Source organism: Danio aesculapii, chromosome 6, assembly GCF_903798145.1.
Source record: "Danio aesculapii chromosome 6, fDanAes4.1, whole genome shotgun sequence".
NCBI classification, from domain to species: Eukaryota; Metazoa; Chordata; class Actinopteri; order Cypriniformes; family Danionidae; genus Danio; species Danio aesculapii.
In genome coordinates, this window is record NC_079440.1 from 24,510,932 (window position 1) to 24,535,343 (window position 24,412).

General features: G+C 36.7%; 1 protein-coding gene across 1 annotated transcript in view; it reads right to left on the minus strand.

Moving 5' to 3' along the window:
• The window catches only part of tgfbr3 (transforming growth factor, beta receptor III), a 253,478-nt gene that overhangs the window by 111,854 nt on the left and 117,212 nt on the right, over positions 1–24,412 (minus strand). Inside the window, exon 3 of the mRNA XM_056459804.1 lies at positions 16,136–16,323. Within this exon, the coding sequence (XP_056315779.1) occupies positions 16,136–16,323 (188 nt within the window). The remainder of the gene's footprint in view (positions 1–16,135; positions 16,324–24,412) is intronic.

Here is a 24,412-nt window from a genome sequence, read left to right on the forward strand (position 1 = left end):
CATGTCTTTGGACTTGTGGGGAAAACCGGAGCACCCGGAGGAAACCCACGCAAACTCGGGGAGAACATGCAAACTCCACACAGAAATGCCAACTAACCCAGCCGAGGCTCGAACCAACGACCTTCTTGCTGTCAGCCGATTGTGCTACCCACTGTGCCACCGCGTCATCCTAACACTATTCCATTGGAAACACTACCTCCATTGGAAAAAAAATAACGAACTTGCCTGCAGGTCGCACACCAGAAGCTCTGCTCGGTGACGCATAGCGGTGCGCCACACAGCGCCATGCATTTTAGAATTCTACACATAGGTTTGTATCAGGGTACACACAACGGCGCTTCAAGTCGGCGGCTGTCCGTGGCGCCCAGCCACCACTCAGGACACTTCATATTTCTGCCGCGCCACAGAACGCCATCTGAATAGATTCATTTTAAATAATATGCGAATGTGCGTGTCTGGTGTGCCATGTCGTGGCTCTGAGTGGCGCATCCGGTGCCTCAGTCAAAGTAAATTCAGTGTGCGTGGTTATTAGTCTCGTTGTACAAGCTCGGAACTTTAAACTAGCACACAGTTGGCTGTAAAACTATACAAAGACACAAATGATTTTGTACTCTCTGCTCAGTCTGTGTCCTAGTCGTACATGTACGGCTAAATGCTGGTCCTCTCACTCATGTTGCTTCTCTCTGTCTGCCTGTCTGTTGCCAAACACAAATCGGGGAAGCTCTTGGCTCCGCCCCCTTTTTACGTTGGGCAGGAAGTCGAAACTAGTTTTAATGTAAAGCAACACAGCCCTAAAACAGCGAGCTGTGTACACGCCCCTAAAAATGACACTTTTTAAATTGTGTTTTGAACTGAACCTAAACTGGCACACTCAGAAGAACCACAATATTAATATTAAATCTTAAAAAAGGGGTAAACTATGTGCCCTTTAATACTATTAAAATTAATAGTACAGCAAAAAATATGCAATTTTACCAATAAGAAAAAAATATTTTAAAAATATAATCTATTTTATATTATAAATATGTATCCATGTCATTTAATACTGAAAGTGATTCAGTAATTAAAAATCACACACCCATTTTTTTTTTAAATTCTATTTTAGGGGTTTTAGGGGTCTCCAACAGCCGGTTTATATGCATGCAATGTCAAAAAACACTTTCACTGCCTTATAATATGCATTTATTTTTACCTAATTATCCCAACGATTCCCATATGATTTGTTCAGCGATTCATTTGTTCCCAAACTCCTTAGTGCAAAGTTAATCATGCGCTGATTGGACTGATGACCCAGTCTGTTGTGATTGGTCGACTGCGTTCAGGACGAAAAAGGGAGAAATGTCCAACACGTTTATGAAGTAGCACAGAATATGTGAGAGCCAAATGCAGGAATGCAATAATGCACTGCAGTTAAACACCAGCATTATACTCTACTCTTAACGCTAACCCCAATAATAACAACGACACAGTATTAATCCACAAAGTGGCAAAAGTTAAACTACTTTGAAAATTGGCCGCGCATGTAGGAACAGCTGATGGTGGCCATAGCAAGGACAAACGGCAGAGGATCATGAGTTCAGAAATGCATTTAAATCGGTAAAGGAAGAAGCAAGTGTCATGTTTTCAACGTGGCTTTGGACACAATATGTGAATAGCCCCATACAGATTTAATCTGACAGATACAGTACAAGTACTGATCTATCATAGATAAGTTATTACAAGCCACGTGGAGCGATTACAACTTATAGCACACAATTGTACACAAACTACACAAAACAAGGCAACAATTTTAATTACACTTACATGTTATGATCCAGAGAAAGAAGAAATTGGTCCATTTGAATTGTAACAGTTACTGACAAAGTCCCTATCAAAGTCTGACAAGGTCCCATACATAACAGTCTCTGCTGCTTCTTCCTTTAATCCTTCCCTTATCTGCCAGCAAATCCCACGTTGCATTGTTGGTTATTGTATCAAAAATCTGAAAATGACAGGAGGAAACACAACACTAGGTTGGCTACACTGTGGCACTGTTGTGAAAATTAAAATTAACCCTTTATTCCCTGCAGCCGATCTCCGTCTGTCAGTGATCGTCATCTTCTCGTCATGATCAATCCCATGATCCCCGTGCTCCACTAGTGTCTGAAGGGAAATCGTGACTCTGAGTCGACTATTTTGTTTAAGAATGAATAGTACACTTTAGTACACAATAATTTACACCTCAGCTGGATGTTTTCAATTACTTAGTGCTGTGTTACACACTGCATGAAAGGTCATTTACAAAAACCCATAATAGGGGCTCTTTATTTCATTTTAATAAGTATATACCACTGTACTGAATATTTAAGATTGAGTAAATAACTGATGACAAATGACTATTAAAAATGACTGTTGTCAGATCTACAATTTCAAGCTCTACTGGTTTATTACCTTTGCAAATTTCATAAAGGTCCACTAGTTGGCGGAACCAGGGTGTCCAGTAACTCTATCGCCCCTCTAGGTTTTCAAAATTGTGTTTGAGAGCAGTAAATCAAGGCTTCGCTGAATTGTTTATGTCTTGGACGATCTGATCCATCTGTCGTTGAAGGCCAGTGGCGCCTGGGCACATGAAACAAGACCCTGCCACAGTCTCCATGCTGGATTACCACTGAAGGACATAGTGTGTGCTCTGTGTGTGTATGTGCATGCGTGCGGGCGTGTGTGTATGTGTGTGTAGACAAGTGTCTACACAACTATAGCAATACCAGTAAAATTTGACCTAATAGGGATTTTGAAAATGTAAAGATCCAGATTGTTTCCTGTGTGAGTTGGGTTTAGTATAAAATCAGTTGGGCTGTGTATAAAAATCAGTATGTATATGGCATTTTTTTTCTGTACAAGACATAAAATTGACATTGTTTTAACTTGTATTAACTTGGTAGATTTAATTCAAATGTAATTCAGATTTAAATCTATCAAACTCTATTTGAGCTTTTTTCTTCTGTTGAACACAAAATAGGTTATTTTGAAGAATGCTGGTTGACAAAGTCCCTTTAAAGCATAGGTCTCAAATTCAATTCCTGGAGGGCTGCAGCTCTGCACAGTTTTGCTCCAACCTTATCAAATACAGCTAATCCAAATAATCGAGGTGTTCAAAAGAATCATGAACACCTTGATTAGTTGGATCAACTGTGTTTGATCAGGGTTGGAGCAAAACTGTGCAGAGCTGCGGCCCTCCAGGAGTTGAGTTTGAGACCTATGCTTAAAGTCATTTCACTTGGCAGCCATCTTTGAAATGCCTCTCAGGCATGAAAGTGCAAACTCCAATCTCTTTGATTGCGGAAACATCAAATTCTTCAAAACTGTTAAGCTTATGATAATTTTTTTTTAGTAGCATGAGTAAAATTTAACAGCAACAGTCTCACATTTTGTTTCTAAACATTAAGATCAGAACAAAAGTTACATTTTTTTTCAGGCTTCCCAAGCTACTGTGCATGTGCACTCGAAGGGAATGAGATCACAACACCAACCTCCTTTTATGGCCATTTCTGAAGAACGCGATCAGACGTCATCCTATAAATCAAATAATGTAACAAACATAACATAACCAGTAACATACATGTTACGCAATATCATCCTCTAAATAAAGCCATGTCTGATCACACTTCTCTTCTGAAGTAATTGCCAACTTATTCCTGATAACAAATCTTCTTCCAAAAGGACAGCAGTCTCTTCGTGATTTGTGTTTGAATACCAGAGGCGGGAATTCATGAGTTCAGGTGGAACTGACTGTACTTTGTGTTCATTTCAAACAGATTACAAAACCAGAGAACATTTGTTTACAGATTTATTTGGTTTATTTAAATGTATAGCTTTATGTAGATATATTTTAATGTCTGTAAAGCCGCTTTTCCTCTGCACACGACAATCGACAAGCGACCAACCGGAATTCATTCATTTCCAATAGAGAATAGTCCAGGAGCTGTGTGGAGTTCCGATCATCTTCGTATGCAGAAAATTTGGATCCGATTTGAGCTGCGGATCTGTTAAAATATATAACTTCTGCAACTAGACCGTATGCGACCATCCGACTGGATGTGATGTATATTAGTGTTGTCAAAGCAGATCCATGCACGTTAGATGAGATATAATCGTTTTGTTGTTTTTTTCGTTATTTAATTATTATCAGAAAAAAAAGTTTATATTTAAAAAAAAACATTTCTATTCATAAATGAGTAATAAAAAATATTTTTTATGTTGTCTCCACATTTCCTTCAAACTTTTAAGTGGTATATGAGTTTTTAGTATTCATTCATTCATTCATTCAACCATTGTGAACGCATGGAGAATAAAGGCTCTTGCTTTTGCATTCTTTTATTTCAAAATGTACTGAAATTTAATTTTACTCATTTGGAAAGAGTTTTGAACTCTGTGTTGAAGGTAATGATTTAAATAAATACTTCATTACTTCAACTTAAATGGAGTAAGTTTACAATACTCATACAGATTAGTTTTTTGACTCAAATGGTTTGTTGCAATCGGCTTCCTCCAAAGGGTTGAGTTGCCTTAACTTAATTGTTTTGCAGTACTCAGTTGGTTTGTGTTCTCTACATTTATTGGGTTTTACTGTGCTCAAATTGCCTTGTTTACTCAAATGGATTAAGTTCACAATACTCATTAGGATTAGTTTTTGAATTTAAATGGTTTGTTGCAATCGGTTTCCTCAAACGGTTTGGGTTACCTTAACTTTTTGGGTTTTACAGTGGGCATATTCCGACAGTCATGTTCCAATGTCATGTGCATTGAAAAGTCGGTTTAAAGTAAGATTTTGCTGAGATTCCAACACATTTGCTGACCCATGAGGGTTCATCACAATATAGCTACAGAAAATGCCATAAAAACACATATGTGGACCAAGCCCCTCCCCCAGAGAATTGTCATTCTATAGTGATCGATCAGTGGCTCCATTTCTTGAAGGCAGGGCTTCCTTCCATAGACCTTCCTTCTATTCACTATAGCAGATATATTATGAATGCATTTTCCCCCATTCAAAACTTTACAATTGACATGTCTTGTGTATACTATACATACTTTTATTTTTTTTTAAAAGTTATAGTATGGAAGATGAAGGGTACCATCAACCAGTATTTTTCAAAGTATCTTATTTTGTGTTCAACTGAAGAGAAAAACTCATAAAGGTTTAAAACCACAGATGGAAAAAGTAGTTTTTGTGAACTATCCCTATAAGTATATATTAAATCTTTAATGTTTTCTAGTACATTTGACTTTTTAAATAACGTTCAAGTTAAATTTAATTCAAACAAATGACTCCCCAAAAAATGGGTGCATGTGTATTTTAAGTAAAATCAACCATGTGCATTTATCTCTGGAAAAAAGAGAGAGAGAGAAGGCGGTTTTGGTTGTGTGTTTTAAATGTGATTTAAGTGTGGGTGTGTGGATACAGAAGGCCACATCTGTGCCAATGCCCCAGGTAGGTGGTAGTTAATGTCAAGACTCATTGTGATTCAGCCAGATGTCCTTGGGTGCTTATCTGTCTCCATTTAGGTGAAAAAAAAAATCTCTCTCCCACAACCATGACCCCCAAAACTGGCCTCGGCCCCTTCTAAACCTCCTCTGCGACGCCAAAGAGTCACGGACAGGCAGATTTATCTGTCCTTCTTCCATCTAGCCATGGACCACACAGGTGAACAAGGCATGAGAGACACCAAGCAACGTGTCAGGAGGACAGAGTCGAGTTTCGCCAATACATAAAATCTCTTAAATATAACTGGCGAGGAAAGTTTTGGCATGCCGGGTAACCCAGCACTCCTTCATTAGCACAGCGAAGCAAGCCAACGAATACTGTACACGCTAAGCACACGGTCCCGTTGAGAAATGGAGAACATCTGGAAGAGGTCCAAAACAAATAGTCCAGAGGGGTTCATATATAAACCAGAAGAAATGCAGTGCTCTTGGCCGCATAAACGTGTCAAGGACAAATAGTCTTGCATGACATTAGAACACTTCTAAAAGTCCACAATCCCAAAGGAAGGAAGACATTGGCCGGGTTTAGCGTTCTGTGTGATTAACAAGACAATGCATTTTTTATATGTTGAAAATGAGCACAATGGACAAAAATGTGAACTTGAACCATGGTGAGAGGCAGATATTAAATAAATGAGAGTCTGCTGAGAATTTCGCCATACCAATGACCCTACACTTCCCCTTTGGGACGTTATTGTTTACTGGTTTCCGAACCACACAAGCTGAATCCGAGACCAGTAACTGGAGTCGTTTTTTTTTTTTTTAAAGAAACATCCGACTGCAAAGGGCACTACGGACACACGGTTACAGTGTGTCAAAAATAAATACATAAATAAATGTATAAATCCACTATAATCCACTATAGTTGGCAGTTCATTCCGCTGTGGCGACCCCGGATTAATAAAGGGACTAAGCCGAAAAGAAAATGAATGAATGAATACATTGCATTCAAAATATATAATAGTGATTCAATTGACAAAGGAACATATCTCAATTGTTAAAACTACTATACAATATGTTAAATATACTAATACTAAAAAATATTTTTAAAGGTTATGTCCTAAATTAATAATCATATTGGCAGAAAAAAAAAAATATTATTTAAAATGTTGACAAGTGACTTTAGAGAAAATGTTAAAAATGTACAATTGTAAAACAGTACAATAAATGAATGTTATGTTGGAATAGGGAAGGTTAAGGGGTTTAGGATATGGTTAAGCAGAATAAGTCAACAACATTTGTGTTTTAAGATTTAATAATAAGGCAAATGCTAGTCATACAAATGTTAAAGATCAATTTTCCTCATGTAAACTGTTATCATAGCTGTGTTTATTGAATGGCAGGACTGTATAACAGCTAGTTACAGTTGTTATTAGTCAATATGTGTTGCCTAATCGATTTCTAAAAGTTACAAATAAAAAATGTTGGTGTTAGATTAAAATAAAAGTATTCCAAACAAAGAAAAAGTAAAACTAGCTAATATAAATCCAATAAACAAATAAAATTAAATAATGTGCAATCCTAATTTCTGACACCAAGTCTTATTAAAATAGTACATTTATGCTCTTTTACATAGACTACTGGTCAAACGTTTGGGGTCAGTAGGATTTTAAAATGTTTTAAAATAAACGTATCTGGCTTACTAAAGCTGCATTTATTTAATAAAAAATACAGTACAAATTGTAAAATTGTGAAGTGATATTGCACTAGAAAATAACTGTTCAGTCACATGATCCTTCAGAAATCACTCTTATATTATTATTATTATTATTATTATTATTATTATTATTATTATTATTATTATTATTATTATTATTAATGTAATCATAATAAAAACAATTATGACTGGAGTAATAATTTAATTTTGAAATGTTAACAAATGTTTAACAATTTAACATTTTCTTTTTACATTTAATTAAAGCTGCCTTGATGAACAGAATTATTTTATTAAAAAAAAAACTGACCCCAAACTTATGTACATTATGTACTTATGTACAAACATTATACACACCTTAAAATGATATTGAGCAGATCATTTTGAGCTTTAAATGAACAGATTGGGAATTTGTTTTTAGTATAGATTATAACCGCATCTCAAAACAAGCATCAAAATCTGTGCCTGTGTGTTAGTATTCTGGTTCTATAGTTTGCAAATGTGTATGCTTGATTATATTCTGATCCTTTTACCCTTAGATAGTAGAAATCCGTAGTGCGGATGTGTGTACATCAACAGCTGTCATGATTCTTTTGTTCAGTGAATACTTAATCTTCCTTCCCCATCACTGAGCACAATATCTGGACCGGTTTTTGACATTTCTGTGGCTTGGAATGTGGTAAGAGGAACAGTCTTATCTTCTTGTGTGTGTAGACAAAACTCACCTCATACAAAGCTTAAAGGGAGGCTGAAATCCGCTTATATGCACGCAAAAAGACTGTCAGTTGTCAAGGTGTTAATAAATGTTAAAATCCCTCCTCCATATATATAGAGATAGTTCAACCCAAAATTGTAAATTTACTCACAATTTACTCATCTTTCAACTGGTTCTAAGCCATTATAAGTTAAACTTTTCTGTGAAATAAAAAAAACTATGTTTTAGAGAATGTTGTTAACCTGTACACATGGAAAAAAGTACTATGGAAGTAAAAGGTTTCTAACATTTCTCAAAATATCTTCTTTAGTGTTCAACAGATGAAAGAAACTCAAAGAGATGAGAAGAGAAAATGTGGAGGGTAAATAAATGATGACAACGATGATTTTGGGGTGAACAACCCTCGTGGGAAACATTTTATGCATGTGCTGTGAATTTTTACAATTCCATTTGGTGCCACTAGTAGTGCCAAAACTGCATTTCCTTTATTTATTTATTTATTTATTTATTTATTTATTTATTTATTTATTTATTTATTTATTTATTTATTTATTTATTTATATTTATTTTTTTATTATTATTATTATTACTATTATTATTATTATTATTATTATTATTATTATTATTATTTATGTTTACATATGTTCTTTGCTGTTTTTAAACATGTAGTGATTAATACATTAAACAAAAAAATTAGGTATGTAATGAAGTTTTTTTTTGTCTGATTTTTTTAGTTAAGAGCAGAAAATAAAGACAAAAACAAGCTTAACTGCTGTAAATGTAAATTAAAATGATGTAAATTGATAAAAAATTTTAATTGGGAAAAGCTTTGCATCAGCATAAAAAAAGAAAAATAGTTTTTAGTATTTAGGTCTAGTATTAGAGACTGCAAAATACAATTAAATCTAAAATTCCGAACTTGTGCAGATCTCTGTGTGCCTTAAATATAAAACAGCTTTCAACCTAGTACAGTTTTGAATCTGGCACATTAATATTTAAAAATCACTCACAATTTGTGCACCAATACACAGGATGGTTTAACTCTGCCATTAATCTAAAAGTTAAATGCATCAAGTACTAGGGACTGTAGGGATACCGGAACAAATATTAGCTATTCAACCCCTACAAGAAAGATTATTATAGTCTTCAGCTTACCATGTAGGTAAGCAGTTTGTCTCTAATTTTGCAATTACGTTTAAGGCCACTAGTGAAGCCAAAATTACATTTCCACCAGCTTTTTACGTTCCTATGTAAGCTAAAATTTGTTCCTAAAGCAAGGATGGGGAAACTTAGGTCACACTTTGTTTTAATGGTCCGTTTGTTGAATTTAAGATACATTGCATCTACATGCCAACTAATTCTCATTAGATTATAAGTAGACTGTTAGGTTGGGGTTAGGGTTAGGGTTAGTTTAAGTTTGCGTGTACTTGCTAAGTTTCTTATAGTCAGTTAAATGTCTATTTAGCAGCAGTATCAACGGATATTAGGCAGACAGTCTACTTAAATGGACCATCAAAATAAAGTGTTACCCAAACTTGTTCCTCGAAGGCCGGATTCCGGCAGAGTTAAGCTCCAACCCTGAACAAAACACTCCTGTCTATAGCTTTCAAGTGATCTTGAAGACACTGATTAGTATGCTCGTGTGTGTTTGATTAGTGTTGGAGCAAAACTCTCCAAGATACTGGCCTTCCAGGAACAAGTTTGTCTATCCCTGAGCTAAAGGGTGCTATTAAGCAATATTTGAAAAATGCTTTTGACCATATCTGCAGATCGTGGCTGTGTCCGAAATTGAATGCTTCCAAATTTTACAGTATGATATAAACAGTATGCAAGCCGAGTAGTATGTCTGAATTCATAGACAGTATGTGAGAAGTACCTGTATGACCTTCTACTTCCGGCGAGATTCTGAAGTGCGCATCTGATGGATGGTACACTATCCCATGATGCACCACAAGAGAATTCATGAATTGGAGAGAAGCAACGCAACTGATGTACGTAGGTCACATAATAAAAACAAAATGTCGGATGTAGTAGGTCCAAGTTCCATTCATACTACTCACATTCATACTGTGTAGATCATACTTTTCTAATGGTCGAGTAGTAAACTCAAATTCAAATGCAGAATCTACTGAGGCCCCATTTACACTAATACGTTTAGTTTTAAAACGCATAAGTTTTGCTACTGTTACACTTTCTGTCCACACTATCCCAAATTTTTGAGCCCCAAAAATGGAGCGTTTTGAAAACGCTGGAGGATGTTTTGGTTTTAAAACGCTGCTGCTCCGTGTCAGTGTGGATGGGGAAAAAACTAAGACATCTGAAAATGGAGGCATGGCTGCTGACATTCGCTTGATTGGGGTTTTTCCCTCAATATTAAATACACAAAGTTCAGTCTTGCATCTTTCCTTGTAAGTTCAGACTTCGCAAGTTTGATATGGAAAACAAACTCCAGAGGACATGTCGGGTAAATCTTCAAAGGGAACAGTGTACTTTATAATGTCATTCACATCACCCTGGCTACATTGTTTCATTATCCTAACAAAAAAGTGAAAATATTATATAAGGAACTGTCTACATTCATTTTGATATTAACAACTTAACAGAGATACCAAAAAGGTTGAGGCATCGTGTAGCTACATATTTATATGACCATCATCTTCACTTTAGGCGTACTGCATTTATAACAAAACAGAGCCTATAACATAACTGCCTCCCTTTATTTTCATTAAAAAACATACCCTGTCTCTTTTGCTGAATATCAGTTTTAATAATCAATAATGACCATTATAAAATATATAACGTACAATCCAGCTCATGCCAGAGTTATAGTGTGGACGGAGATCTGTTCAGAAACACTGGGTGAAACGCCAGTGTGGACATGGATCGTTTTCATTCTAAACGCCATTTTAAAACTAAAACATATTAGTGTAAATGGGGCCTGAGTAGTTGGCAATTTCGAACACAGCTCAAGTCCCAAAACACTTGCACTTGCAGCCAATCAGTAAATAAGTAAACTCTAATAATCTTAAACTGATCATAATAAGGGCTTGGGGGGTCTTGTTGGGTTATGGGTGTGTTTGTTTCAAATATCAATATCATTCAGCAAAATTAGCTAAGTGTGCCTTTAACAACACATATTAATTCTTTAATCGTATATATTAGTACCAAAATCAAAAAGTGCATATTTTGATCAGGTACCACCACAGTGGCAGTTACAGTACAGTATGTACCTTTATTCCTGACATTTGTTATGCTATTTTGTTGAATTTGTACTTATCACTAAGCTTTCCTTTGTGCTATTCATGTTATACATATCCTATTCTTTCATTTTCCACTAAAATGAAGAAAAATGATCACAATAAATCTGCATAAGGAAAACGAACCAAGACATATTGTAGTCAGGACTCCAACAAGGCCCTAGAATGTGCTGAGTAAACTCAGCCTTGGCCTCCATTCAACTATTCACCAGTTTTAAGTGAAAAGCACAAAAAAAGGCAAATCTGTTACCAAGAAACTGATACAATCCCACAACAACGGCATCATAGGGAATTGAGCACTTTAGCTATTTGCCAACTAAAGTGAACAGCAAATGGCATTATAGCATAGCAGAAAACGACATGTCTCATTCATCATCAGTCCACTTTCAGCCGTTGGAGCCTGGAATCCTGATGACTAGTTGGGACATGTTGATTTTCACACATCTCCTCCAGCACATGGTTTCAGGCTACTGCAAAGTCCTGACAGAGCAGATTTAGAGGACGGGATCCAATAGCATGACCAGTGACTCATGGTGAGGAGTCATGCTAGCAGACATGCTGCTCTTTGTCCATGAAAGAGCCTGCTGTTTAGATCAATCGCCTGCAAATGTTTAAGTCTTAAATCCTTAAATCCTTTACTGGACTGATTTGCTGGTTTTAAAACAGTATTGGGCTGGTCGGCCAGCTACAGTATACTTCTTCAACTACTGAAAATTACAGACCCTTTTGATGCAGAGTTTATGTGTAAGTACCTGGTATCAAATATGCAAACTGGCCGTAGTGTATGAGTGTAAATGCAGGAGTGTATAGGTGTTTCCCAGTGTTGGGTTGCGGCTGGAAGGGCATATGCTGGATAAGTTCCACTGTGGCGACCCTTCATTAATTAAGGGACTAAGCCGAAAATAAATTTAATTTAATTTAATTTAATTTAATTTAATTTAATTTAATTTAATTTAATTTAATTTAATTTAATTTAATTTAATTTAATTTAATTTAATTTAATTTAATTCTCAATTGGATATATAGCAAATGTTCTTATGTAAGACACAAACTGAACATAATGTGTAGTCGGCTGCTGAATGGGCTGAATTTTGCCAATAAAAACATTTATCAAACACTTTGCGATTGACAGCTTGCAAACAAAAGAAGCCCTTTTCCTCGCTCACCAGCACCATGTAGTGTACTCTTTTGAGATATGTCAGATAGCATTCCTCGGGCTTTTGTTTCACATACTGAAGCCACCAACAACAATCTGATCTCTCTGGCACGGATGTTTACAGCGCTCCGCTCCTGTGCTTTGGCCAGCGCGCTTTTCTTCTCCTTCCTGTCTGTCAGGGTGGAGGGAACAACAGCCATCCGCAGCGATGCTGATTACAATGCATGAGGGCACACGGTACAGGGTATAAATGTGAGCGGCAGTCTAATGGAGCGCCGTGGACTCAAATCCGAGGGGGCTTTGAACCCTGGCAGGGAAGAAGAAGCAAGCTTTTGTCTGCACCGACCCAGTTGAGTGATACTTGCTCCCTGATGCAAAAAACACACGACAGTGAAAGCGAGGCGGTTTAAAGCCATCATTGTCTGTGTCGGCAGGGACCAATATTGTATTTCAATAGAGCTGTGAGCCCAAGCCACACAAAGTTCAGAGGGAGAAAAAGCCTTTCTCGATCCGCGTGGCTGATAGTGCCCGACAACTGCATCCATTTTCGCTCTTTCTGTCTTTCTTTCTTCCTCCCGTTTCGCTCGCAAAACTTCAGGCTCAGCCTTCTTACCCCAACTTTCCTGAGGCCCAACGGTGTTTTTCTTGGGATATGTGAGGGCTGAAATATTGATGGCCAATCTTTCTCCAAGAACATATTTTCTTTCCATACTTATTGGTTGCTAATGAGAGTTCTAAAAGAACAACTTGGGCAGAAAAGGTTTGTATCAGAAACTTATCTTGCTTCTATGTCGACACAAATGTGTTTTTATGCTTGCGCTTCGGGAAAAGGCTCTAATTACAGAAATGATAATGTAAACACGAGTCAGCGGTGATCTCAGCCAAATGGTCCTTCCAGCAATTACAACATCAATTGATACGCAAACCCTGTGGACGCACCCCACGCTGTTTCTACAACACCCCCACCAACTAGCAAGAGAACTCACAATTTAACAACCTCACACTACCTCAGCCAACTTAAAAATCATAGAATCTTCATAAGCACTTCATCATTACAAGTTAAACCTACAAGAAACAGCTTTGCTAAGAGGCCATTTAAACAACTCTTTGTTTCCAGGTTTTAGTGGCTTGATGTTAGGGCTGGGCAATTAATTTAAAAATCATAGAAATCAACATTGAGAGCCTATAATCAATCAAATTGTTCCTGGTTAATTGTTTCAATCACTTCCCCTACCAAGTGGGAAGTCACCTGACCCCGCTCTGTTTATACTTCTTCGTCAAGCGCAAGCATATGGTCCAGTGCAGCCTTCATGAAGTCTATACCCCTCACCATGGCTGACGCCAACACTTATGTCGTGTTCAGACTGTATGATTGTCAAAGTAGTCACGTCACGGATGTTTTCACATTGCTTGACTATCTGAGGTAGCATTCTGTCTGTGCTGTGTTTACAATGTAGGATGGTTCGGCGACAGGAGGTTTCACACTGCATGACTTTACAATAGGAAGAATCGCCAACAACTTTGTCCAAACTACGTCTCACTACCAAACAAACATGAGAAGTGACATGGAAATTAACTACATAATAGAAAAAACTGACTTTAGAAGAGAATTAGCAATTTCTCCTCAACTTTTTTATTTTTCGACCAGGTTGTGATATTGCTCAGATGACACGTCAAACAGACACGGTGCTCCTGCCAAATTTACACTAGTTTTTCCTCCATTTCTTGGGTCCAAATAAACTGAAAATATGTGCTTTTGACTTCTTCACAACCTCCCGCTGGCCTGCAGGTGCCCATACTAGTGGATGCTGCTCTCTCTCATTGGCTGTCGGTAATCACCGATGTTATTTTCAATCAGAACACATTTCACACGACATGATTTGAATGACCGACAGCTCCAGATATTTAGCATGCCAAATATTTCACGGGCGTTGGCGACTCATCTGCGATTCTTTGATAGTTCACACTGTGTGATTGTTACTCACGTGAACGAGCACAGATTTTCATGTGATTTCAGGCATTTGTCTGCGATTTCTCAAAACCAGTCGGCGAGTCCAAATCGTGGCTAAAATCATGCAGTCTGAATTCGACATTACATGCACCTTACAAAAAATGTTACTACACTTTATGACATAGAGCAAGCTCTATGATTGGTCGGCTTGATAGTGGTGATGAGCGTGGAAAACAGCAAGCCCATGCAGGAGCTCCAGTTGGAAAATTTTGTTTTGTGTTAAATTATGATTAAAGCTGTTGTATGTATGCTGGTTCCCACCTCAGAATGAGTGAGTTTGAGCCACTTGTACATTAAAGTAGCATTCAGAAAAAACAAAATACTCAGGATGAAACTCGACACAGAGGAACATAAACAAACCTACAGCCAGCCAGTGTTTCGGAAGTGTTATTGCAGAGCAACACAAACAGCATGCAGAAGATATATTGGTATACATGCACGTATAAATGCATGACTACGTGCAAAACATGCAGTTAAGGCTGATTTATACTTTCACTTTGAAGCCACATTTGATCTCTAGTCAAGCCTTACTTTGCACTACATTGACGATGATTGGAAGCTGCACCAGAGATGCTTTGAGACGGCATATTTTCCAAACTCTTATTTACATTAAAATATTTGTTTATGGAAGATGCAAGAAATGTTATATTATGAAGTTATGAAACAAAATATTATTTACAGGATATACAAGAGTTATTTTATTTAGAAAAGGGACGGCTTATTTTCTACTTTTAATATAAAAAATATAAAATATATTTTATTTTATTTACAAAAATACATTTATTTTCAGTTTTTTATGAGAAAAAGTGACATTTGGTTTTAGGCAACATGTGTCTAATTTCAGTAGTTCCACAATGATGTTTAGTAAACAATCATAGATAGTAGATAGTGTGTGTTTCCTTCAATTATTTTAAAATCAAGTAATGCATTCTTCATTCAAAGTGAGCAGTTTTACTGTACAAAACTTGTTTGTGAATTATAAGGGCAAAAAACTAAAAGAAAATTATAAAATAATGGTTCATTATTCATAATCGAGTAAAAATGTTCAATTAATTGAGATTTTGATTTTAGGCCAAAACGCCCAGCCCTACTTAATGTCTCATCAGTGAAACTATAATTTGAAAAATCTAAAATAGCACTCACACAAGGTCCTCCACGTCCTTTTAATCTGACAATATTTCTGCTGGATTGTGTTTAACACTAGATTTAAAGAGACAGTCATATTGATAGTTTTGTAACATTTTCATATTTTGTCATTAAATAACTTTAAAACCCTGACTTTTCCTGAAATTGTGTATACTTCATTCTAACATTGTTATATTATTAAAAATACAAAACACAAAAGAATCCTCAGTATTGGAATGGACCACCCTGGAATGGTCAAAGCGGCCAATTGCTTTGCAGTGTCCACTACTTTTACTTCTCTGTTGCCTAGCAACTTTCGGCTAACAAAACATAACGTTCTGATAGCAAAAACATTTATTTCAGACAGGTCTTTCAAATTTTTAAAAACAACATTATAACAGCAGTGAAAAAACGTTGCTCTCCAGCTTGCAGGACAAAGTGAGGTATGTACCTTTGGGGGCAGTAGTAACTCATACAAATTTATAGGCTTTTATAGAAGATTGCATTTTCAGGATAGTGATTTGTGAACGCTATGTAATATTTTCTATGAAAACATGCAGTATAAACCACTCATTCTTTAAAGCTTAATTATGACACATCTTGACATGACTGAGACTGGTCATTTAATGCTTGTGGAATGGTGTTGTAGTGCACATAATAGCCCTTTGATGTACTTGTACTGCAAGATTCTCACCTCTGCCGTTTTCTCTCTGGCTCCCTGTGCACTGCCTTTTCGTAGGTTGATGATGTGCACCTCCTGAGGGAGGCTGGTGGTTCCTCTGCTTGCGCAGCCTGATAGGGCGGTAAAACTCTTTAACATGGCCTGAACCGGGTGACCCACACCAACTGGCAAAAGTTCACAAGGGCTCCGAGACAATGGACCTGCGGATAAAACAAAACATAGCGTGAACATCCTAAATGAACACACATTTCAGCCACATTATTCTGAAAACATTGTGTTTACATTTTATCACTGGAATGTATACAGGCTTTTACGTACAACTCTGTGAAGTGTTTTCAAATTTGTGCCACATGTTAAAATAAGAGCAAAGCATCCCATTTCACTTTTGCACTTTTATGCAAGCCAGTTGATAAAAAACACATTGCAAGAACGCTGCACAATTTAAAATAAAAGCTGTTTATGTGCAGTAAATCAGCCATTATGAAACCATTTAAATAGCCAAGACAATAAAAGAAGTATAGATGGAACTTGAACTTGACATTACAAGTTACTCATTCAGCAATTGAGAAGTCAAATTCATACAAGCTTGTCTAATAATTTACATTCTGTCAGTAATTAAACTGAGAGTTACTTAAGAGTTCAATAGAATTTCACCACATTAAAGAGCTCCTATTTTACCCCTTTTACAAGATGTAAAATAAGTCTTTGGTGTCAGAATGTGTCTGTAAAGTTTCAGCTCAAAATACCTATTAGATCATTTATTATAAAATGCAAAATATGCCCATTTTGAGCTCTGAACAAAGTGTAGCTGTTTTTGTAGGCTGCATCTTTAAATGCAAATGAGCTGCTTCTCCGACCCACCGCTCCCACATGCATCTCTGCTTCTCAGGTGTCACATCAGATAAACAGCAGTCAGTGAAAGTGACAGAGACAAAGATGGATGAAGCAGAAATCCAGCTCATTAGTCAAAAAGTCCAAGTAAGTTAACTTGATGTATGTGTGGTGTAGTGTATTCAAGCCTTTCTGAAATTATGTGTCTCACACAAATGCAATTACAAAGTTTGCAGTACACACACACACATTAAATACACTGAAATACATAGCAATTTCACTGTTTTTTCTTCATTACAAACATGTTTAAACCTATTCTTGAGGTGCAGCTGATCACAGAGAGTTTGAACAGATCTTTTAATCCCAGTTTTTTTTGCAAATCCTGTTTTGCTGACATGTTTATACGCGTTACTACTGAGACATGTTAATATGAACCTGCCAATTAGTTTGATGGGCAGGGAAAACTGCACTGTCATGATGTGGTGGGCCTCAAAATCACTGGGATTGGATCTTATTCTAACGTCAGGAAAATTTTTAAAAGAGATTTGTTGTGTTTATATCGCTAGTGTATGTGTGTGAATGAGTGTGTATGGGTGTTTCCCAATGATGGGTTGCAGATAAGAGGGCATAAGCTGCGTAAAAACATAGGCTGAATAAGTTGGCGGTTCATTCCCCTGTGGCGACCCCTGATAAATAAAGGGACAAAGCCGAAAATAAAATGAATGACTGAATTTAAGTATATAAAATGGCATTGGAATATTTTAATTATTATACTGTGGCCTTGTTAATGAGCAGAAAGTATGCTGCATAGCAGAGAATACTGTACTTTAGCCTATAATATACTTTCTGCTCATTACCCAGGCTCCTTCCACCCATCTGTCCTGTCTAATAGCCTCTACTGTCTTTATAATCTTCTCTCTCTCTCCCTAAATGGGCAGATTTATTCTCTTAATCACTTTCTGAAGAAAAAAAGCCTTCACACATTAGTGCTTTCCTATGTCAGAGACTCCTCTAATTGGCCCACATTCGAGGAGGTCAGCGGCGCTGTTACCACAGAACGGAAAAAAAAAGAGATGTGTTTGTGCCGTGGAATCAGAGCAAGCACACGCTCAGAGCCATGACCTTGAAACACAACAGAGAAAGAGATCATGGAATAATGAGGAGAAAAACACAAGCACCGTGTGAAGATAAGAGCGCCTAATGATACTGTTCCGTCTCAGGTGATGAATGTTAAACACGACCCTCTTGACACCTACATAGAAATGATGGCCAACAGGTTCAAGGTTTGCAGCTCCGACTCAAATGGTCACAAGACCTGTCTGGTTGGATTCACCGCAGGTCGTTAAATCTACATTTATGTTTAGGTTGTGGTTTAATAAGAGGTGCACCTTCCGGCTGAAGGTCAACTTTAAACACAGACATGCCAAATGGCAGTGAGATCACAAGGGAGGATGAATGAAGAATGTTTCTCTCGAGCTCTGAGCTAATCAGCAGCTGAATCTAGCAGATGAAGGAGCCGTGTGTGTGTGTGTGTGTGTGTGTGTGTGTGTGTGTGTGTGTGTGTGTGTGTGCGTGTGTGCGTGTGTGTGTGTGTGCGTGTGTGTGTGTGTGTGTGTGTGTGTGTGTGTGTGTATGTGTGCTGAATCTGCTAGTGCAGACAGAGGTCCCTACAGCTATGCTTATGTATCTCCTGCCAAGAGAAAGCAAAGGAGCATGGGATGATTGCATTTACCCATCAGCCGCTAAAGCCCAGGACAACCTGAGCAGATGAGCAGACTCAGACAGTAAAGCTGCTGTGTCTCCAATGAGTCTCCAAGACAAAAAAAGATATATATATATATATATATATATATATATATATATATATATATATATATATATATATATATATATAATTTCAACCTAAAAAAGAAACCATGGTCCCATTTAGAAACTGTCCATAAATTGAACAAACAAAAAATAGCACGAAACACTGAAATTCCCCCCCAAAAAACTGAAATAGTAAATAGTTTCTATTTGCACAACATGAGTAATATTAAAACTGTCATTTAAGCAGAGTACTAGAGCATGTTTCAGCTAATTTCAGACTGAAAAATAATTAAAACGTTCCACACTTTGCTCTTATTTGCATACATCATTAACCACTTGTTGTTTAAAGGGTTATGAAACCCACCACTTTCAGTTTAAGTCTACCTCAGAATTTTTTTTTTATTCCTAAGAGATGTGAGGAGTGAGTGTGGCTGGCAGAGCAGGGGAAAAAAAAGAAAGGCTTTTGTCATTTGTCTCACTAGCTCAAAATAAATAAAAAAATCTGATACAAAATGTGAGGAGACCCATGGTTTATAGTTTACAAACTTAAAATGCAAAGAAATAAACAGTAAGAAATTTAATTTAGAGATGTAAAAAGTACTAGAGACCCAGACTTGAGTAAAATCATGCTCTATCAAAAAAGTGACTTAAGTAGAAGTTGAAGTGCTATTTAAGCACCATACTTAAGTGGAAGTACTAAAGTATTCAACATTTTTTGTAGTTTATTTTAAAATGTACTACTCAAATACTGAAAGTAAATGTACAAGTATTGTGTTATGTAGTTATTAAAGAAATCAGTCAAAAGACATCATATTGTTTTGTTTATTTTAAATATTTTTTGGGGCATGTGATTAAGCAGAATGAAAAGAAACATGGTTTATAATTTATTTTATATATATATATATATATATATATATATATATATATATATATATATATATATATATATATATATATGACGGGTCAAAAACACCATTCAGCGTGACACAGCCTTTATGATAGCCAGCTAGTTAACGTTAAGTGAACATCACAGCATGTTATGAACCACGGGTAGCTAACGTTAACTTATCTAGCACTTACGCATAGCTCAAACTGCTGTGTTTTGTGTTTTATATTATTTTGAATAATTATTTTAGATTGTTAATTCTTCAAATTCAACGGTGAATTTTTGAAAGCCATTATTTCACAATCTTTCGGGAAGCAAAGTATGCACTTCATTCCATATGAATTGTCTTTCACTCCGATAGATGCAAACATGGACTTTTAATAGGGCCATGGGTGGTCTTCTTCCTCATCATCACGAACAGTTGAAAGTAAAGGAGTTGAAGGTGGAATTTCTAGGTTTTCCAATGTTGAAAACAAACTAAAGTCCTCTCAATGCAGGCAGGCAGCGCTGTCTTCTTTGATCATCTGAATGATGACGAGCTAGCTTATTCAAACTGCTCTGCTCTGGCATTGATAATGTGGGTTTGGAATGATTCGCAACATTTTTATAATTGTAACGAGTAACTATGCAGCACATATAATAACCATCGGAGTAAAAGTATTAAACTCTTCGAAAATATGTACTGAAGTAAAAGTGAAAGTAGGAGAAAAAACAAAACTCCAGTAGAGTACAGCAGTGCAGCAGGTCTCTTTCCCTATCCATTCCAACCATTAACCCTGCCGGTATAGTCTGGAGGATTTTAAACATGTGCGGACACAGCAGCATGGATATTAGCGATGTGTCTGAATGGTAACAAACTCAATAGATAAAAGACTGAGTCCGCCATTCTCCAATTCTCGTACCATTCTCTCAACAAAAATGCTTGCTGCACACAAACAGATTGGCTGTGTTAGTGGCCCTGACAAGCCATGCACAAACTCCATGGATCATGAAAACAAACACATACAAGCCTTTATGAATGGCTAAACACTGCGTGTCATGCACGGCCGCAATCTCACAGCTTGGCAGGTCTGTTCATTTAAGTCTGTCATCGGAAAGCATGTGCTGTTATGAAAAAATTAAGAAGCAGAGTCTTCTCATAAGTTACGAAACTCACCTATGGATAATGAGAAACCAACATCACTCCACTAGCAGATGCGCAATACATCACTGGTTTTAATCCTCCCCCAAAAATTATTTTAAACCCTGAAGATGAAATTAGCTGACAAAAGCTTAAAATTATTCAGTTTTTCCCACAATTAAAGCTAACAGGTGCTAACGTTGTTTTAACTGATGCTCAATACACACAAATCTGTTAAAACTTCTAAAACAAAAAAAAAGTACTCCAGGATGTCTTAAAATCAAGCAGATTTCCAGTTAATTTTATGTCAGTGTATCGCAATCAAATATTTATTTAAGTATATATAAATAAATATATATAATAAATATATATATTTCTATAGTCAAATATAACTTTAACATCAGGATGTTTTATTATTATTATTTAATACTGAAATAAAGCTGATGTTCTCATTTTTGATATGTTAACAACTACAACCCCCAACTAGATTTTTATCATAAAATAAAATTGATTTTTTTTCAATGACAACTTCAACACATTCCTCAGCAGGACAGAGTGACACATCTAAACGCACAAACTCTTTTCCTTAGGATGAAATCTCTTATGAGGGAGCCTGAGGTTAAACTCTCGGCAGGTCTCGCTTTCTCTGTCTGTCCACAGGGAAATACACACACACCACTTAAATTTCAGTTCCAGCATGAACAAATGCACAACCACAACCTGATAAAGATCCGAAACACATTTGGAAACTATTATAGCATGGAGAGAGAGAAAGAAAGATTTCTCTCTTCAACAATCATTTATGTGTATTCAGGTAAACAGTTACATAAGGTATGATTTTGGGCTATTTGTTCATCTAAAAATCGCCATTTTTTTAGCTTCATGTTCTTCCAAATATGTATTACATTCTTTCTTTAATAGAACTCAAAGGGTGCTTTGCAGGGTTATTCTAAAATGAGAACAGACACTCCACAAAAAAATAAACCATTCCAGGTCATTTAAAATTACCTTTATTTTTATTATGCTTTATTATACTATTTTTTAAATTATTATTATTATTTATTAGTTTTCCACAAAATAAAGTCATATTGGTTTGGAACAGGATGATGGTAGATAAATAACAACAGAAATAAAACAAAAACAATTGGGTTGCTGTTTTTGTTATTTAAGTTCAACTCCTTAAGTCATTTTTAATCTATCTGAAAATAATCAATTTATTTAATTAACTTTGTTTGTTTGTTTGTTTGTTTGTTTGTTTGTTTGTTTGTTTGTTTGTTTGTTTGTTTGTTTTTATTACTTATTTTTTAACAGAAACTAATAGTTTTATTTATTTATTATTTATTTTTTGTAATCCTGCACAACAGTTTTCAAATCTGTTAAAGTCCACTTCAGCCAGAAGCTTCTAACTACTTTTATTTCAGAATGTTAATGTACTTCTCACTGTAAGTGAATCGCGTAAGGGGGGGGGGGGATCTTTCTTTTGTGCATCAGTCCCTCATGGCAAACTAATAGTAAGAGGGGCGTGGTTAAGGATATTAACATATAGCTGCTATGGAAGCCACCATTCCAAATGCGAAAGTAAAAGATAATTTTATTCATGGACTTTAACTGAAGATTACCAAACCAAACTTTATTTCGGTAGATTAACTTGCACTGATTCATTATTCACCTAAGAGTAACAATATGAGCTAGCAAAATGAACATTACAATTGATGATTACAATGATTTCATGCTGACTATGAAAAAACAAACCTTGAGCACCAAGTCATCCTATTGTAATGCTATCTGAATGATCATGTGACTCCAAAGCCTAGAGTAAAGACTGCTAAAAATTCATCCTTGCCATCAGAGGAATATATTAGGAAATATTATATACATAAAATATATTCACTCACCTGCCACTTTATTAGGTATACCTGTCAAACTGCTCGTTAATGCAAATTTTTTAATCAGCCAATCACATGGCAGCAACTCAACGCATTTAGGCATGTAGACATGGTCAAGACAATGTGCTGCAGTTTAAACCGAGCATCAGAATGGGAATGAAAGGTGATTTTGTAAGTAACTTTAAATGTGGCATGGTTGTTTGTGCCAGACGGGCTGATCAGTATTTCAGAAGCTGCTGATCTACTGGGATTTGCACGCACAACCATCTCTAGGGTTTACAGAGAAAGGTCTGAAAAAGAGAACATATCCAGTGACTGGCAGTTCTGTGGGCATAAATGCCTTGTTGATGTTAGAGGAGAATGGTCAGATTGGTTCTAGCTGATAAAAAGGCAACAGTAACTCAAATAACCACTCGTTATAACCGAGGTATGTAGAAGAGCATCTCTGAATGCACAACACATCAAACCTTGATGCGGATGGGCTACAGCAGCAGAAGACCACACTGGCTGCCACTCCTGTCAGCTAAGAACAGGAAACTGAGGCTACAATTCACAAAGGACAGTAGAAGATTGAGAAAACATTGCCTGATCTGATGAGTCTCGATTTCTGCTGCGACATTTGAATGGTACTGTCAGAATTTGGCATCAACAAAATGAAAGCATGGATCTATCCTGTCTTGTATTAACGGTTCAGGCTGGTGGTGGTGGTGTAATGGTGTGGGGATACTTTTATGGCACACTTTGGGCCCATTAGTATCAATTGGGCATTGTGTCAATGCCCCAGCCTACCTGATTATTGTTGCTGACCATGTCCATCCCTTTATGGTCACAGTGTACCCATCTTCTGATAGCTACTTCCAGCAGGATAACGTGCAATGTCATAAAGCGCCAATAATCTCAGAGTGGTTTCTTGCACGTCATCGAGTTCACTGTATTCAAATGGCCTCCACAGTCACCAGATCTCAATCCAAAAGAGCACCTTTGGGATGTGATGGAATGGGAGATTAACATCATGGATGTGCAGCCGACAAATCTCCAGCAACTGCGTGAAGTTATCAAGTCAATATGGACCAAAATCTCTTAGGAATATTTCTATTACCTTGTTAAGTCTATGCCACGAAGGATTAAGGCAGTTCTAAAGGCATAAAAAGGTCCAACCCAGTACAACAGTAGTAAGGTGTACCTAAAAAGGTGGCCGATGAGTGTAACTTGTTTAAAACTATAATAATTTGTCAGCGTTACTGTACTTTAATCACATAAATGCAGCCTTAGCAAGAATAATAGACATAATTTTTTTCAAAACATTTTTCAAAACATGTATACTCTAAAACATTAAAACAAAATTGTAATTGTTGACGACAAAAAACTCTGCATTCAAGGCTTGTATGACCTCTGAATTTATGTGTTTTTTTTCCTTTCTACAAGCTCCATCGGGCTCAGATAACCCTTGACGTCAATTGGCTGTGCAAGGAAACTGCACTTTGATGTGCTTTAATAGGAACAGCCATTTTTGGAGAACACGCAGATCAAGAATGAAAGGTTTTAAAATCCCAGATAAAGAGGTTAACAGTCACTTGTGTGACTTCAGTACTCCATCCGCCTCCACTGCCTCCTCTTCCTCCCAGTGGAACGGTGTTTGTTGCCTGTTTAACCGACGGCATCACGCCTCCATCCCTAACCAATGTCTGAGATCACTCAAACTCACTTTTTCCTTCACAGAGAGAACAGAGGAATAACAAGCACCAGCCGGCCAGAGT